At 40.3% G+C, this 16,086-nt stretch overlaps 1 protein-coding gene across 2 annotated transcripts in view; it reads left to right on the plus strand.

The window, feature by feature from the left end:
• The first annotated feature begins 1,372 nt into the window (after positions 1 to 1,372).
• The window catches only part of MECR (mitochondrial trans-2-enoyl-CoA reductase), a 30,387-nt gene continuing 15,673 nt past the window's right edge, over positions 1,373 to 16,086 (plus strand). The window contains exons 1-6 of one of the 2 annotated variants that reach the window (XM_060691530.2): positions 1,403 to 1,579; positions 7,773 to 7,945; positions 11,748 to 11,845; positions 12,852 to 12,983; positions 13,781 to 13,924; positions 15,423 to 15,525. In XM_060691530.2, the coding sequence (XP_060547513.1) occupies positions 11,800 to 11,845; positions 12,852 to 12,983; positions 13,781 to 13,924; positions 15,423 to 15,525 (425 nt within the window). In that variant the 5' untranslated portion in view covers positions 1,403 to 1,579; positions 7,773 to 7,945; positions 11,748 to 11,799. Of the gene's footprint in view, positions 1,580 to 7,772; positions 7,946 to 11,747; positions 11,846 to 12,851; positions 12,984 to 13,780; positions 13,925 to 15,422; positions 15,526 to 16,086 lie in introns of both variants that reach the window. The other variant, XM_034413688.3, reaches the window with a different exon arrangement.

Genomic DNA, 16,086 nt, shown 5'->3' on the forward strand with positions numbered 1-16,086 from the left:
TTTTTCCTTTTGCATAAGGTATTAGAGAATACCTAGACTATTAAGCTTAGAATGGAGAACTCCCAAAATTGCCATGCAGTCTGTGGCATACAAAATCATTTACCATTGATCTGGGTTTCTTTTTCTGAACAGCCCATGTTTGAACTCAATCTGTCTTTTGTTGGCTTCTCCCACCATACCAAAATCAGTCTCTGTTTTATTCTGATTTTGGACAGTTGTTCCGACTGACAGTCCAGAACCCTTTATAAAATTGCTTTTTTGACAATTTGAGTTGGAGATAAAATTCGCCTATTTGTTACTCCAAATATGGTAACCACACCAAGCAACTACTCAGGGGAAGGATACTTTTAACTAAGGCTAAAAGGTTTATTTTTAAAAGGTGCACCACGGTGTTAAGTAACTTGTAATAATATTGCTGTTCTGGGATGCGGTTTTCATTCTCTGCGGCTATTGATACGTTCTTGTGTTTATGGCTGCGCTTTATTGTTCGGCTGTTGGAAGTCACCCCCGGAACTTGGTTTAATTTAATTAAAATATCGCTATAGCAAGAGACCGTCCGTTTCTTTCTCTGCTGAAACGCGCCTGCTGCTGTCTATATTCTTGTATTTGCAATTACCCTTGCATTTCCGTTTTAGGTTTGTCAGTTATTATGATAGGTTGCTACTGCGAGCACACCATAAAACTTTGTTCCCTTTCATTTAATAACATCTTGCTGTGGTATAAAGAGGCTGTTTTCCTTATGCACGGAAATACCCACACCCGGCGCTATAAGTTGTGATTTACGGTTGCATTATTTTACTGATTTCTTTCCTGTTACTGTAAATCACTCAGAGAATTTGATGAGGGCATACAAGCGCAGAATATACATACTCACTTGATAGATAAGATAGATAGATAGATAGATAGATAGATAGATAGATAGATAGATAGATAGATAGATAGATAGATAGATAGATTATATTGATTTTATATATATAGTTGACTCAATTTATTATTTACTGTTTATAAAAAAAAATTATTATATGTATATGAAATCTTATTCTGTTCACCGCCCTGAGCCCTTCGGGAGAAGGGCGGTATAGAAATTCAATAAATAATAATAATAATAATATAATACTCTATCTAATAAATGTATTAATTTATTATATTTATAATACATAAATATAATAAATTAATACATTTTAATAACAAATCTATATTTATTTATTAAATTGTATGTGTGTGTATATGTGCAGGCAACATAGCATCTCACTTCCATCAAAACTTCTCCATCGCTGTTAAACACCGAGGGGGCGGGGCCACCACGCGGAAGAGCGGGATCGGGGCGGAGCCAGTGCGTTAATTCAGTGCTGTGATGACGTACATTTAAACGGCCCGGATAAAGTGGCGTGTCGTCATCCCCGCCGCGCCGCGGGACTCTTAGCGATTGTTGCTTATTAGGCATGGCGGTAGTCGGAGGATCGCGGGTTCGAGCCCTGCGGCTCCTTTTCGGTTACGGCTTCCGCGCTCGGTCAGCGACGCCAACGGGGCCTCGAGGACTGGTCTATGAGAAGCACGGAGAGCCGGCTCAGGTCCTACAGTAAGCGGAGAAAGCTTTGGCTTCCCTTTTTGCCCCGAAGTGGGGTTTGTGTTCTAGACAGGCATCAATCGCAAATTGCATTGTGATGAGGTTGTTTTTATTATTATTCTATGCACAGCAATGCGAGATCGCAGCTGCCGCGTGTCTCGTGCTGCCCAAGAACCTAGGACAGAGGTCTCCAAACTTGGCAGTTTTAAGACTTGTGGACTTCAACTCCCAGAATTCTCCAGCCAGCTATGCTATGGAGAATTTTGGGAGTTGAAGTCCACAAGTCTTTTTTTTTTTTTGGAATTTTTTTTTTTATTTTTTAAAAGAGCCTTGGTAGTACAGTGGTCTAAAGCACCCTGTTATTAAGACCAGCTGCCTGCAATTTCTGCTGGTTCGAATCTCTCCAAGGCTCAAGGTTGACTCAGCCTTCCATCCTTTCTAAGGTAGGTGAAATGAGGACCCAGATTGTAGGGGCAATAAGCTGACTTTGTATAAATATGCAAAAGAATGAAGGCTATTGCTGAACGCATTGTAAGCCGCCCTGAGTTTCCGGAGAAGGTGGCATATAAATTAAAGCAAAAAAAACCCCACACAAATAAACATGCAATACATCTTTTCGGAACAGAGCATTGATCCGGTCATAAATTTGTTCAACTTTTTGTTCATCTTTAACAGAATTTTATATATGCTATGTTTGCCATAATGCTTAATCACATATCTCAACTATTACCGTCTTATAGAAAACTTAACTCATATTAACTTAAATCAAAACAATTACCCATCTATTAATCCATTTTAAATCTTAATTCAATTAATACCTCATAATACATTTCACAATTCTTATCCCAAATTCACTATTAAAAATACAATTCAAACATGTTTGTTTCTAAATCTTATTTCCATTTCTAGAACTTACTTACGTTTTATTATTACTTCAGATAATATTCATTAAGTCTTTATTTAATTATTACTTCATCAAATTTAAATCTTATCTAGTCCACAAGTCTTAAAGCTGCCAAGTTTGAAGACCCCTGTCCTAATGTATCAATGTGGTATATTTACGGAGCCAACCAGGGTGCCCTTTTTGCAATTGACAGATGGGGATTTTTGTCACGCACAGGATTTTTTGGGGGGCATGGTGGTACCCAGTGTACTGAAAACCCCTGGGACCACCGTGGCTGGTCTTATGCCATAATCTAGAAGATCTTGATAACTTTGTGAACTTCTCCAATTCTTGGACTTCTGTTTTCATATCCTCTGATATTGCGTCAATTATCTACACTTCCTTTTTTTCCCCCCAAGCACAGTTATTTCAACTATACGTTCCCACCAATTTTTTTTTTTACTGTTGGCACATGATCATTTTTGCAGATGAATCTGTTTGGCAACTTCATTATTGACAGTTTGGCTGAACTTTTTTTCCCCAGGATCTGAGTATATGAGCTACTGTTGCTTTGAGTTCTTTGTACAATCTGCATTTTGAATGATTTAATGGTGGGTTTTTTTTCAGTTCTGGCCTTGATTGCATTTATGCATTACTTATTTTGTCCTATCTATCTCGTGGCAATAAACATACCTCTAATATTCTTTCCTTCCAACTATTTTCTCCATATCAACAACCTGGTGAGGTGGACTGGGCTAAGAGAGGGACTGGCCCAAAGTCCCCCCCAGCTGGCTTTCCATAACTAAGGGAGGTCTAGAATTCACAAGTGCCCTGGTTTCTAGGCCAGCACCTTCACCATTACATCAAACTGTATCTCTGTAATAGAGACTATGGGGAAAAGATTAGCAATACAAATAATATAGAATCTATATTATTTGTATTGCTAACTTTTTCCCCATAGTCCGTATCAGCCAGACTAGTAGTGAAAGCAGGCTGTAAATGTACTAAGGAGCCAGTACTACTTTCAAGAAATGTGGATTATGGCAGGACAATAAGGCAGTCCCATGGATTTCTTCACAATTTGCTAAAAATAGGATAGGATAGGATAGGATAGGATAGGATAGGATAGGATAGGATAGGATAGGATAGGATTCTTTATTGGCCAAGTGTGATTGGACACACAAGAAATTTGTCTTGGTGCATACGTTCTCAAAGTACATAAAAGAAAAGATACATTTGTCAAGAATCATAAGGTGCAACACTTAATGATGATCATAGGGAAACAATCAATATAAATCTTAAAGATACAAGCAACAAAGTTACAGTCATACAGTCGTAAGTGGGAGGAGATGGGTGGTGGGAACAATGAGAAGATTAATAGTAATGCAGACAGTGAATAGTTTGACAGTGTTGAGGGAATTATTTATTTAGCAGAGTGATGGCATTCGATGTCCTTGTGTCTAGATGTTCTGGTGTGCAGTGCTCTGTAGTGTCGTTTTGAGGGTAGGAGTTGAAACAGTTTATGTCCAGGATGTGAGGGGTCTGTAAATATTTTCACGGCCCTCTTTTTGACTCGTGCAGTATACAGGTCCTAAGCTGTCCTGTGTTGTATTTGCTTTCAATGTAGATTTTATTGTGATTCCTATAATTATGAGGGGATACCTGCTGCAGTTGAGAACCATGAACCGTTTGGATGATGTGTATGAACTCAGGCAAAGTATGGTTGAATCAATTAAGTAAAAATGACTTGGTGTGTGAATAGAGTTTCTATGTTGGATATGGAGATATTCATCTCCATCTACAGTGTTCTTTTCAAATTCAATAGACCCCTAGGAGATCTGTTGCTAGCCTTGCAGTAGATTCTGAGTTCCGTTTTTTAAAAGTCTGAAATCTTAGGAAACATTTTATGAGTCAGTGACTAGAGTCATAATGTGAATTGAAATGAAGCTTTCTGGTTTGTGATGTAGTGTGAAGAGAAAACTGAGCCTTTGTTTAAGTTACAAAATATTGTGAGAATCAACATCGTGATTTCAGTATATGAACAGTAATATTGATTTTATTTATTTATTTGTATTCTGCCTTTATCATTTTTACATGATAGGCAAACTATTGTTTCTTTTATTTATTTTAAAAATATTTTCCTGTTTTGTTACTTAAAAAATAAATCCCAAAATGCCTAGTTCACATATTGTGCCAAGGCATAAACTGGTTAATTTCAATAATACTGAGCTGAGTGGTTCTTGATCTTCTTGTGTTGGGTTAGGGTAGGGACTCCTGTACAAAGAACTTAAAGTGTATAGCTTAACTACCAAGAATATAGTGTGCAGTAATAATCCGTGTACAAATTATATATTTAAAAAAGCAGAACTTTCTTTGGCTTTGATGAGATTTTAAATTCTGATTGTTAAATTATTAAAATATATTCCATGTAGGAAGGAGAGTGCAAAAGTTGGCTTGAAAGTTCGGAAACGAGCTTTTTCTGGCCCCTGGAGAGCCAGGGGAGGCCGTTTTCGCCCTCCCGGAGGCTCCATGAAAAGCCTCCTGAGTCTGGGGAGGGCGAAAAATGAGCCTATTGGAACTACTGGAAGTCCGGAAATGGGCCGTTTCCAACTTCTGGAAGCTTCGGGGAGGCCTGCTAGGCCCAAAATGGGATGGGGGGGGCGTACATGCGCAGGACAGCTGCATTATGAGAGTGGGCATGTGCGCTATTGTGCGCTAGTGCACACTTTCGGCACCCGAGGAAAAAAAGGTTAGCCATCACTGCCCTATACCATTTCAGACAAATGGCTGTCCAATCTCTTCTTCCAAACGTCCGGTGTCGGAGCATTCACAACTTCTGGAGGCATGCTGTTCCACTGATTCATTGTTCTCACTGTCAGGAAATTTCTTTGTTCTAGATTGGTTCTCTCCTTGATTAGTTTCCATCCATTGCTTCTTATTCTGTCTTCAAGTGCTTTGGAGGAGAGGTTGACCCCCCCCCCTCTTCTTTGTGGTAGCTCCTTAAATATAGGAAGATTGCTATCATGTCACCCCTAGTCCTTCTTTTCATTCGATTAGGCAGATCCAATTCCTGCAGTCGTTCTTCGTATGTTTTAGCTTCCAGTCCCAAGAGAGAAAGAACCAGCAAAATGAAATGCTGTAAATAAAGTGGACAGTTCTTAGTACATCTCACTTAGCTGTCATAAAAATTTTGGAAAATGCTGCCTCAGGAGCATTTTTTTTTTTTTAAATTCAAGAGAGTTGTGCTTAAAGTGATCCTATACTCTTATTCCATCACTCTTTCTTTGGCAAGTGCTGCTGTGGTATTTAATTTGTGTCCAGAAAGGAAATCAAATATGATATTGGCTGTAAAATTCCCTGGCCAGCAGCTCGTAGATTAAGCAACAGGTTTCTTACACAATTTACATGCTCGTTGCAGCAAGTGACCGTTATTCAGCTGAGTGGTATAATATATTTGAGCAAATCTGGACAATTAGGTTTCTGTCATACTTTGCAGGCTATGTGGTAATTAATGGTCTGTCAGCATTTCCATTGCAACATCAGTTTTTCAAGGGAGCTATAAATTATTGATTGAAAAAAGATGGCCTGTGCAACATAATGGGATGCGTCTCATGTGGAATTTTTCTCTGTGCTGGTTTTATTAGATTTAATTCTTCATTAGCCACAAAACCTATTCATCCCGCATCTCTTAAGAGCATTGTAATTAGCCACATACCTGTTCCGGACTGGAAAAAGTTAGCTGACAAACACCCTAGAATTACCCGTAAACTGCAATTTAATCGACCTTACTGGGTTGAAATTTCCATTTGTAGCAGTCTTGGATTAAGTTGTGAAATGTGTTGGTTTGAGCGGGGTTTCAGTAGGCCAAAAACTGTTTTATCACAACAAACTACAATTCATTTACAATTACAATTTAGAACTAAGGAGAAATTTCCTGACAGTTAGAACAATTAATAAGTGGAACAACTTGCCTGCAGAAGTTGTGAATGCTCCAACACTGGAAATTTTTAAGAAGATGTTGGATAACCATTTGTCTGAAGTGGTGTAGGGCTTCCTGCTGGGCAGAGGGTTGGACTAGAAGACCTCCAAGGTCCCTTCCAACTCTGTTATTCTATTTTATTCTATTCATAGCAAAGCACATTACGGTTAGTGAAATACATGAATCCGGTGTACAATTAGCAATGGAATGCAGCCTTAGGAAGATGGTGAAAAGAGAGAGAGAGAGAGATACCAGTAAACACTGCAAAATGGATCCTTTTTTTCAAAGTTCAAGCATGTACTCTATTATAGGGGTCTCCAACCTTGGCAACTTTAAGACTTGTGGACTTCAACTCCCAGAATTCCTCAGCCAGCTTTGCTTTGCTGGCTGAGGAATTCTAGGAGTTGAAGTCCACAAGTCTTAAAGTTGCCAAGGTTGGAGACCCCTGCTCTATTAAAAGTTCAGCATGCACTCTTATTAGTTTGATACTAGGGCACACATTAGCAGTAGCACTTTTTTTTTTTTTTTAATTTGATTTATATGCCGCCCTTCTCCGGAGACTCAGGGCGGCTTACAGTGCGTTAAGCAATAGCCTTCATACTTTTGTATATTTATTCAAAGTCAGCTTATTGCCCCCACAAACTGGGTCCTCATTTAACCTACCTTTAGAAAGGATGGAAGGCTGAGTCAACCTTGAGCCTTGGAGAGATTCGAACCAGCAGTAAATTGCAGGCAGCTGTGTTAATAACAGGGTGCTTTAAACCACTGTAGTACCAAGGCTCTTAAACTTATATACCACTTCATAGTGCTTTACAGCACTCTCTGTGGTTTTTAGAGAGTAAGCATATTATCCCCAACAATCTTGATTCTCCTTTTCCCAACCTCGGAAGTGTGGGAAGCCCCATCCCCCAACCCTTGAATAATGAAATATTTTGGGGAATATTAAAAGAAGCAGAATATTATATTTTCCCAAAGGGAGAAATGGAGAAACGTGCTCCAGCCCCAATTTCCTGCATAGTAAAACAGCTTCCTGCAGAAATCTTTAGAGATGGAGGTTTGGGGCCCATTAAGAAATCCTTCATAAACAAAACATTTTCAGCTCCAGGGCGATGGGATTAAGAAAGGACAGGACATGACCCTTCAGGATATTAATAGGATGAACCCACCATCATTTAGCAAAAGACACAAGCCCCTTCATTGCACAATACCCCCCCCCCGGAACAGTTCAAACTTCAGTGTTACTTATAAAGATCCATCCACTCATTCAACCATTTGGTCAGCTGTCCCAGAACTGCATGCTGTGCTTCTGTTCATCAATAAACAGAGTCTTTCTTTCCAATCAGCCTCCATGTTATTTCCAGCGTCTTTCTCCCAGCTTGAAACTGAACCAGATGGATTTTCCTTCCAACAGAAGGATGGAATGCTGAGTCAACCTTGAGCCGGTTGGGATTGAACTCCTGGCAGTAAGCAGAGTCAGCCTGCAATACTGCATTCTAACCATTTCCACCACCACGGTGTAAGATTTTGTTAAATGATGTTTCTTGTATTTGTATCTCTCTAGATTGCAAATACTAAATCTAAATCATCTTATTTCTAGAAAACTAGCATGCGTAAATGTTTTCTTTTTGCCCTATCATATACCTACCTACCTGTATTAACCTTGATGTCAATTTGCAAAGCTTTCAAGTTGCCATGAGCAGGAGGGAGGGAGAACTGATGGAGCTGATTGATTTCCCTAACTGAAACTACATTCCACAGATGCCTTTATACCGCAATCAGTAGGAGAGCTTTGGGTTTCACAGCCAGCCAAAGTGGTTAATTGGAGAATGTGATTTATGACATGGCCAGGGAGGAGGGGAGAGATAGGGTCATAGGGGAACATAAATCTACGTGGGATTAGTTCTAACTGCATCCAAATATTGCCAAAATGGTGCTCCTAATAATGACTGTATTTCTTTTGAAGTTTGGCTCATGGCTCATGAATTAATTAGAGCATCTTTCAGAAACTTCACACCTCGATTTCTTTTTACTGGAAGTAAATAAACTTCCCAGGGTTTAAAATCGGTATTAGAGACATGTTAGTTGACTTGTGGGTATAATATTAAGCATTTGGTAGGTGTTGAAAATTAATCTTTTCAGTCACGTCCCCTTCATTGTGCAGCTCGATCCCAAGGGAAAATTGGCTTTATTTTTCCCTTAAGGCTTCAAAGATCCATTTGTTTCTAATTTCTTCTAGCTGCGATGCAGTTCTTTTATTGTTTGTTTGCTTGTTTATTCAATTTATATAGCCACCCAAATTTATTGTATTATATGGACTCCCCTGAATTAAGGAGGGGCTTAGTGAGGGGCTGAATATTGGCAAGCCTGTTCTTTAATGTTCTTGCATCTTTTGTTTTTTTATAAGACTCATTATATTAAAAAGGAGCTTAAAAAATATTTGAAATATATTTTGAAATTAGACCAGCACCATCCCAGTTGAATCTGTAAACTTACTTGTAATTGAAGGGGAAATTATTTGTGCTCTTGGGGGAGGATAGAACTGAAAAGCAAGGAAATATATAGTACTCATTTTAATGATAGAGCAAGGCTGTGGTTCAGGAAGAGAGTAACTCCACAGCCATGTGGATGATGGATAACTCTATTCTAATTAAGTTCAAACAGATGAGCAGTAATTCCAGGCTGAAGTAAGCCATAAAACCTCATTGAGTGCAGCACAGATGTTACTTGGAATTTTAAAAAGGTTTTGGGTTGCTGTACTGAAAAAGCTTATACAAACATTCCTATGACATTAATAGTGGAAGCTGAACAACTGATCAATTAGTTTAAAGCTACCTCAAACTGAACGCTTTTGAGTTATCGGGACCGTTCTGTTGAAACAGCCAGTCCCATTTTAATTCCAGCAGTATCAGACTTTTTCTTTATGAAGAAATTAAACCGTGCTTTCTATGTTCAGGTCTGAGAAGTAATAGGACTTGTGTTATCTGGCATATCTCCATTCCATTGGCATCCTTCAATCTCAAGGGACTGTGGTATCGTGCTCTGGAAAGAGGTCCTAAAACAGCATCTGGTGTGACTAAAAAGGCCAATTCGAGAGTGGCAATCCCTTCCACACTGAGGGCAGATACATTCTGGCCCCTGCCCACCCCCCAGATTTCGCTGGATCCGGGACTGCCTCTTTGCCTCAGCCTGCCAAACAAGTGTCTCTTCGAATTGGAGAAGGCCATGCTGCGTCTTTAGCCTCCAAGCTGAACGATCGGAGGTCAATGTCTATGCTGGCTTGGGCATGTCATGAGAAAGGCTGATGGTCGGATTCAGAAAAATCTCCTGAATGGAGAATTAGTGCAGGGAAAGCGCCTCAGAGGGAGACTATAGCTGCAATATAAGGATATCTGCAAGAAGGCCCTGGGAATGGATATTAACAACTGGCATGTCTCATATGTCTATAAACTGGTGTGATGGAAGGGAAAAATATAGTAATCTAAAACTAGATTGCTTTATAATCTGATAGCAGGGTAGAGAATCCTCTGGTCTGATTTGAATTGATTTTACCAACCTGTCTTGTGTTTAATAATGCTAAGACTAAAGAGCTGGAATTCATTTTATTCTATATATCGCTTTCTGTATGTTGGTTCTGGCTGAGAATTTTGTATCGAGTGATTCAAATCCACATAGGTATTTTATGCAACCTGTGAATTTCCAGGCTTATTGAGAATAGTTATTTTTTTATTTTGTAATAGAATCAGCCGGCTTTGGAGATATTCCTTTCGAAATAAATCAGGAAGATAAAAGCAGCTGAACTGACAGACAACGATTTTAAAATTTAAAAATAATTGTAGCACTTAATAGAATTAATTTAGCACTTAATAGAATAAATTAATAATATAGCACCTAAGAGAAATAAATATACGAAAACAGTATTTCCCAGTCCTCTATGTTCAAACTGATATTTCTGCTGAGATGTGATGTTAACATTGTTACTACAGATTGGAGTCTTCATTTCCTTATCACAAAGCAAAACTAACATTAAACATTTTCTGTAGTATTTTGCTAGCACTTAATAAACTGACATTGTGGGGGGAAAGAATAATCGGGAATTAGATTTTAAAGGAAACAAACTGGAAGGGCATCATTAGAAAAAGGGCCAGTGGTATTATGTCAAAATCAAGAGAATTTATCTTAGACTAATAATAAATCTGCACAAGTAATCCTCAATTTTTGAGTACAGTTTGGACTGGAATCTTGGTCTTTGAGTGAAGCAATCATTAAGCAAGATGCCCATGTGACTGCTTTGCTCAATAACTGCAATCCCTGCACTCCCAGTTGTAGTCATTAAATGATCTCCCAGGACATTAAGCAAATGGAGGGAAAGCAGTGGTGAGATTCTACCAGTTTGGACCGGTTCGGACAAACTGGTAGCTCCGACGATCAGCTGGGAATGAACTGGTTCGCCCTGATGATCAAATGGGTCCCCCCCCACCTGCGCTATTTTCCTATTTTTTATCTCCTCAGCTGATTCGTGCGGCAGAGCCAATTACCACACAAATCAGCTCTGTTACTCCTCCGAAGAAACCCAGAAGTGAAGATTTCTTCAAACTACCCATGCACACGCGATCACTGAACTGGTTGTTAAACCGGGAGGATCCCACTACTGAGTGAAAGAGCTGCCCGCTGAAAGATTTCAGCTCCATGTGGAGCTGAAACTCTCCCAGCAGAGGCAACCCTTTTGCTTTCAACGTAGCCCACCTTGGAGTTCAGCTCCTCTCCTTGCATGGAGGGGAAATACTTAGAGGGGGCTACGGGAGTGAGTGAAATCATCAGAATTTCTGCTCTGTTCCTAAGATCCCATGAAGACTTCCTCTCCCTTCTGTGCACTGAGGGGGAATCCTTCAAAGAATGGAGCTGAAATCCATTCCTGCAGCCTGCCAAAGGATTTCAGCTCTCCTCCATTCCCTTCGCTTGCAACTTCCACATGGACTTATTAGGGAAGCTGGCAGATGGTGGCAAATGGTGGTCACATGATCACAGGCCACTCGGCAAAGAGTTGAAAATGAGAGTCAGTTGCCAAGTGCCCAAAATATGGTCATGTGACTTGGGTGTGGGGAAAAACCGCCATAAATGCTCTTTCTGTGACCATCATAACTTCAAATGGCCGTGAAACCACTGGTCATAAGTCAAGGACTACCCGTAACTATAGATGAAACTGATTTTCAAATGAAAGAATAAAAACTTATAAATAATGGCATTGGGTTGCAAAATCTCTTTGCTGGCAAAGAGAAGCTTAAGAATAATAAATATATTCTGTCCGCTTTCCCTTGCAGCCTAAAAGACGTAGCTTTAGCCAAACTCAGGGATTCTGGAGTCCACGTGAAAATGGTTGCAGCTCCCATCAACCCAGCGGACATCAATATGATTCAAGGTAACCTTGACATAACACACATTGTTTAATTTTTGCCTCCCTTATTCTTTCTTTATGTGGTGCTGTCAAGGGAAAATTAAGCCTCTAGACTGTCCACATTTAATAGTATTCCCAGTGAGATAGAACCCAGGATTGACAGAGTTAGCTTGCCTACAGCTGCTGCTATCTTCATCAATTCAACTTAGGCTATATTACTGTGCAATCTCTGGAAACATTCCTAAGAGCCATTAATAAAGTTTCTATATTTGGAAATTGCCACATGCAGAGGGTCTCTAAATGATGGCAACCTAAATAGCAAAGCTATATAATAATATTACATGCCATCCATAATAAGCAGTCTTAATCTGCATAAACTTGGAAATAGCTATTACACCAAAGATTAAAGAAGAAACGAGGATTATTTCTTGCTTGTGGGGATACAGCTGTCTATCAATCCTACAGGATCTTTTCTAACCAACGACCAGATCTAATTGGCTAAGAAAATTAGTAACCCTAGGGAAAAATTTCAGCCACTCCATGCCCGGATTCACATATTATTACAAAGAGCTATAATACGATTTGCTTGATTTAGATTTTTCATCTGTGAGCCGTTATATTTTTTTAAACTATAGTTTATGGCTTAGTGTTATGATATGCATCCAGTTCAATTGTGTTTTAAGAAGCAAAATTACCTACAGCTTAACTTAATGGAATTCATTAACTAAGGTTTTATAGAACATTTACTCCATTAAGAATCCCCAAATTCTCTTCCAAGTTTGAAATCCTTCCCGTTTTAAGAACGCAGCTTCAGTGTGACCAGTGCTCAGAAAAGTGGCAAACCCATAGCTTAAAGCGATAAGGGAACCAATTCAGTATTATTACATTGTTGAAATCTACCTTGGAAATCTTTACGACCTTATACGTTATATGCTATTTGGAATTTGCTACAGAATAAGAAAATAATGTACAATGCCAAAGCAAGTTTTAATTCATTCATACATCAAAATTGCTCCTATTTTTCTTGCAGGATCCTATGGCATTGTTGCTGACTTACCTGCAGTTGGAGGGAATGAAGGAGTTGGGCAAGTGATGGACACAGGAAATTCTGTGACAACTTTGAAACCGGGAGACTGGGTGATTCCAGCTGATGGAGGACTTGGTGAATTTTGGGGGAGAGAGGAATTGAAGCAAAACTCTTGTTTCCCTTTTGTCCAGTCCCTCTGCTGAGCTTTAAATGTTTGAAAACAAATCGTAGTGGACAGATTGTCACAAGAGGCCAAGTCAAAGCTGAGGAAACCATTTTGTAGCATAGCCAGAGGTGGGCTTCAAAAATTTTAGCTATTTAGCCAGAGGTTCTCTGCCTGGTTGCTGGGTGGGGTGGCCATGATGGGCGTGGTGTAGTCAGCCTCCTGCACCATGGCGGCAGGGGTGGTGGTGTTTTTGCCCTCCCCAGGCTCCAGAGGCTTTCCTTGAGCCTCTGGGAGGGTGAAAACGGCCACCCCAGGCTCCGGAGGCCCTCTGGAGGTGGGAAACGGGCCCGTTTCTGGCCTTCTGGAACTTCCAGTAGGCCTGTTTTTTGCCGTTCCCCAGCCTCCGCACAGGCCCTGCACTTACCTGCATCAAAACAGGCCGTGTGGGGACTCCTGGGCGGGGTGGGATTTGGGGGTTCTCCGAACTGCACAGAATCTTAGCTAGAGGTTCTTCAGAACCCGTGCGAACCCCTAGCAGCCCACCCCTGAGCATAGCCCAATGTGTGAAACATGGTGGCTGTTTGGAAACCGGAGTTTATAACTTACGTACGTTGTGCAAACCCAATCTTTTCAACGATTTAATCTGTTGAGTGTTTCTTGACAACACTTTAGGCCTTTTCTGAGAGCTGAGAACTTCCAGGTGGTGATTAACTGTTCCACAGCTTAAATCGTGTCTTCTTCTTTTTTTTTTAATCCTTTACAAAAGGAACTTGGCGAACAGAAGCGGTATTCGATGAGAAAACTCTGTTGAAAATCCCGCCAGATATTCCGTTGACTTGTGCTGCCACACTGGGTGTTAACCCCTGCACAGCTTATCGGATGTTGTCTGATTTTGAGACTTTAGAACCAGGTATGCATATATGTATGTATGTTTGTAGAATTTATATGATTGCTCAACTTGAAAATTGCAAATTTGGGCAGTGTACAGGAAAACATACAAAAACTCTACACAATAAATAACTCAACACAATAAACACGATAAACAATCCCAATTAAAATCCAGTAAATGTTAATAGAGGATTAGTTCTCCATATGATTATCAACCCCCAGTCATCCTTAGCCCCACACCTGAAGAAAAAGCCAAATTTTCTAAAAGCCAATGGGGGCACAGCCAGAAGGATACAGGTAGTCCTTGCCTTACAACACTTCGTTTAGTGACCGTTTGAAGTTACAACATCACTGAAAAAAGCGACTTAGGACCATTTTTCACACCTACGAAGCATCCTCATGGACACGTGATTTACATTCGGATGCTTGACAACTGACTCACATTCATGACAGTTGCAGTGCCCGAGACTCATGCGATTCCCTTTTGTGACCTTCTGACAAGCAAAGTCAAATAGGGAAGCCAGATTCACTTAAGAACTGTATTAGTAATTTAACAGCTGCAAGGGGTTCACTTAACAAATGTGGCAAGAAAAGTTGTAAAATAGGGCAAAACTCACTTAACAAGTTTCTCACTTAACAGCACAAATTTTGGGTTCAATTGTCATAAATTGAGTACTACCTGTGTTGTGGTCAATGGCATTGACAGCTGGTAAACTATAAAGGACAGCCAGAACAGATCTAGTACCACCATCCTGGGGCCACCAAAGATCATGGACATATGTGACCAAGACTGTCTCAGTAATTATCCCGATCTGACTCCTAAATGAAAAGAATTCTACATAATCAAAATCAATGCAGGCACTTTTTCTTTTGCACATCCTGACCTACATTATCGTCTTCCCAAAATATTTGCTGCAACTGACCAGAATTACTTTACTGACGTCAAACGTTCTCGTGGTTATGATTAGTTGGGCCTTTAAAGGGAACTTAAGGGCTGAGGTTTATATTTTATTTATTTCATTTTAAAAAATTGGTTTTCCTTGTCTTTTTCCAAGACCTCTTTTTAAATTGGGAATAAAAGGTGTCAGGTGCAGAGGTGGGTTTCAGCAGGTTCTGATCAGTTCTGGAGAACCGGTAGCGGAAATTTTGAGTAGTTCGGAGAACCGGTAGTAAAAATTCTGACTGGCCCCGCCCCCATCTATTCTCTGCCTCCCAAGTCCCAGCTGATCGGGAGGAAATGGGGATTTTGCAGTATCCTTCCCCCGGAATGGGGTGAGAATGGAGATTTTGCAGTATCCTTCCCCTGCCACGCCCACCAAGCCATGTCACGCCCACCAAGCCACACCCACAGAACCGGTAGTAAAAAAATTTTGAAACCCACCACTGGGTCAGGTGACCTGAGTTTCCACTGGCTATGCTATTTTCTCCAACACACAATAATGATGAGAGTGTCTTCCACTTGAGGGGAGCAGGAAAGAAATACCTTTGAAGCCCGAGATGACATGTCTGTTTGTCTGTAGGGGAGTCTGTCATCCAAAATGCAGCCAATAGTGGAGTGGGACAGGCTGTAATCCAGATTGCAGCAGCCAAGGGCATCAAAACAATAAATGTAATAAGAGATAGGTGAGTGTGCCTTACAAAACTGTTTTTCCCTCTCTCTTTTTTTTTTTTTCCTTTTTTCCTATTGCTTTTGGCCAGTCAGATCCTTTTGGTTTACGCTAAACCTGCACAAACAGGGCATTCTCTTAGACGCCTTTTATTCAGATGGAGATTAAATCAATCCTAGATGGCATTATATGATGCTCATAGGTGTTTTTTTTTTAAATAAAAGATTGCCAGTTTGTACGCTATGGTAAGACCAGTGATGGGATTCAAATAATTTAACAACCGGTTCTCTGTCCTAATGATCAGCTGGGTGGGCATGGCCAGTGGGTGTGACAGGCAGTACTCAGCCTCCTGCACCCCCCTGGGAGCAAAACCAGGCCGTGGGGTCTCCTGGAAGGGGCAGGGAGGGGCAGAGCCAGCCAGCAATTTAACTACTGGTTTGCCCAAACTGTCTGGAACCGGCTGAATCCCACCACTGGGTAAAGACCACACTTGGAATACTGCATCCAGTTTTGGTCGCTATGATATAAAAAAAGATGTTGAGACTCTGGAAAGAGTGCAGAGAAGAGTAATTAATAT

This window comes from Pantherophis guttatus, chromosome 10 (assembly GCF_059756535.1).
Source record: "Pantherophis guttatus breed Tessera chromosome 10, ASM5975653v1, whole genome shotgun sequence".
NCBI lineage: Eukaryota > Metazoa > Chordata > Lepidosauria > Squamata > Colubridae > Pantherophis > Pantherophis guttatus.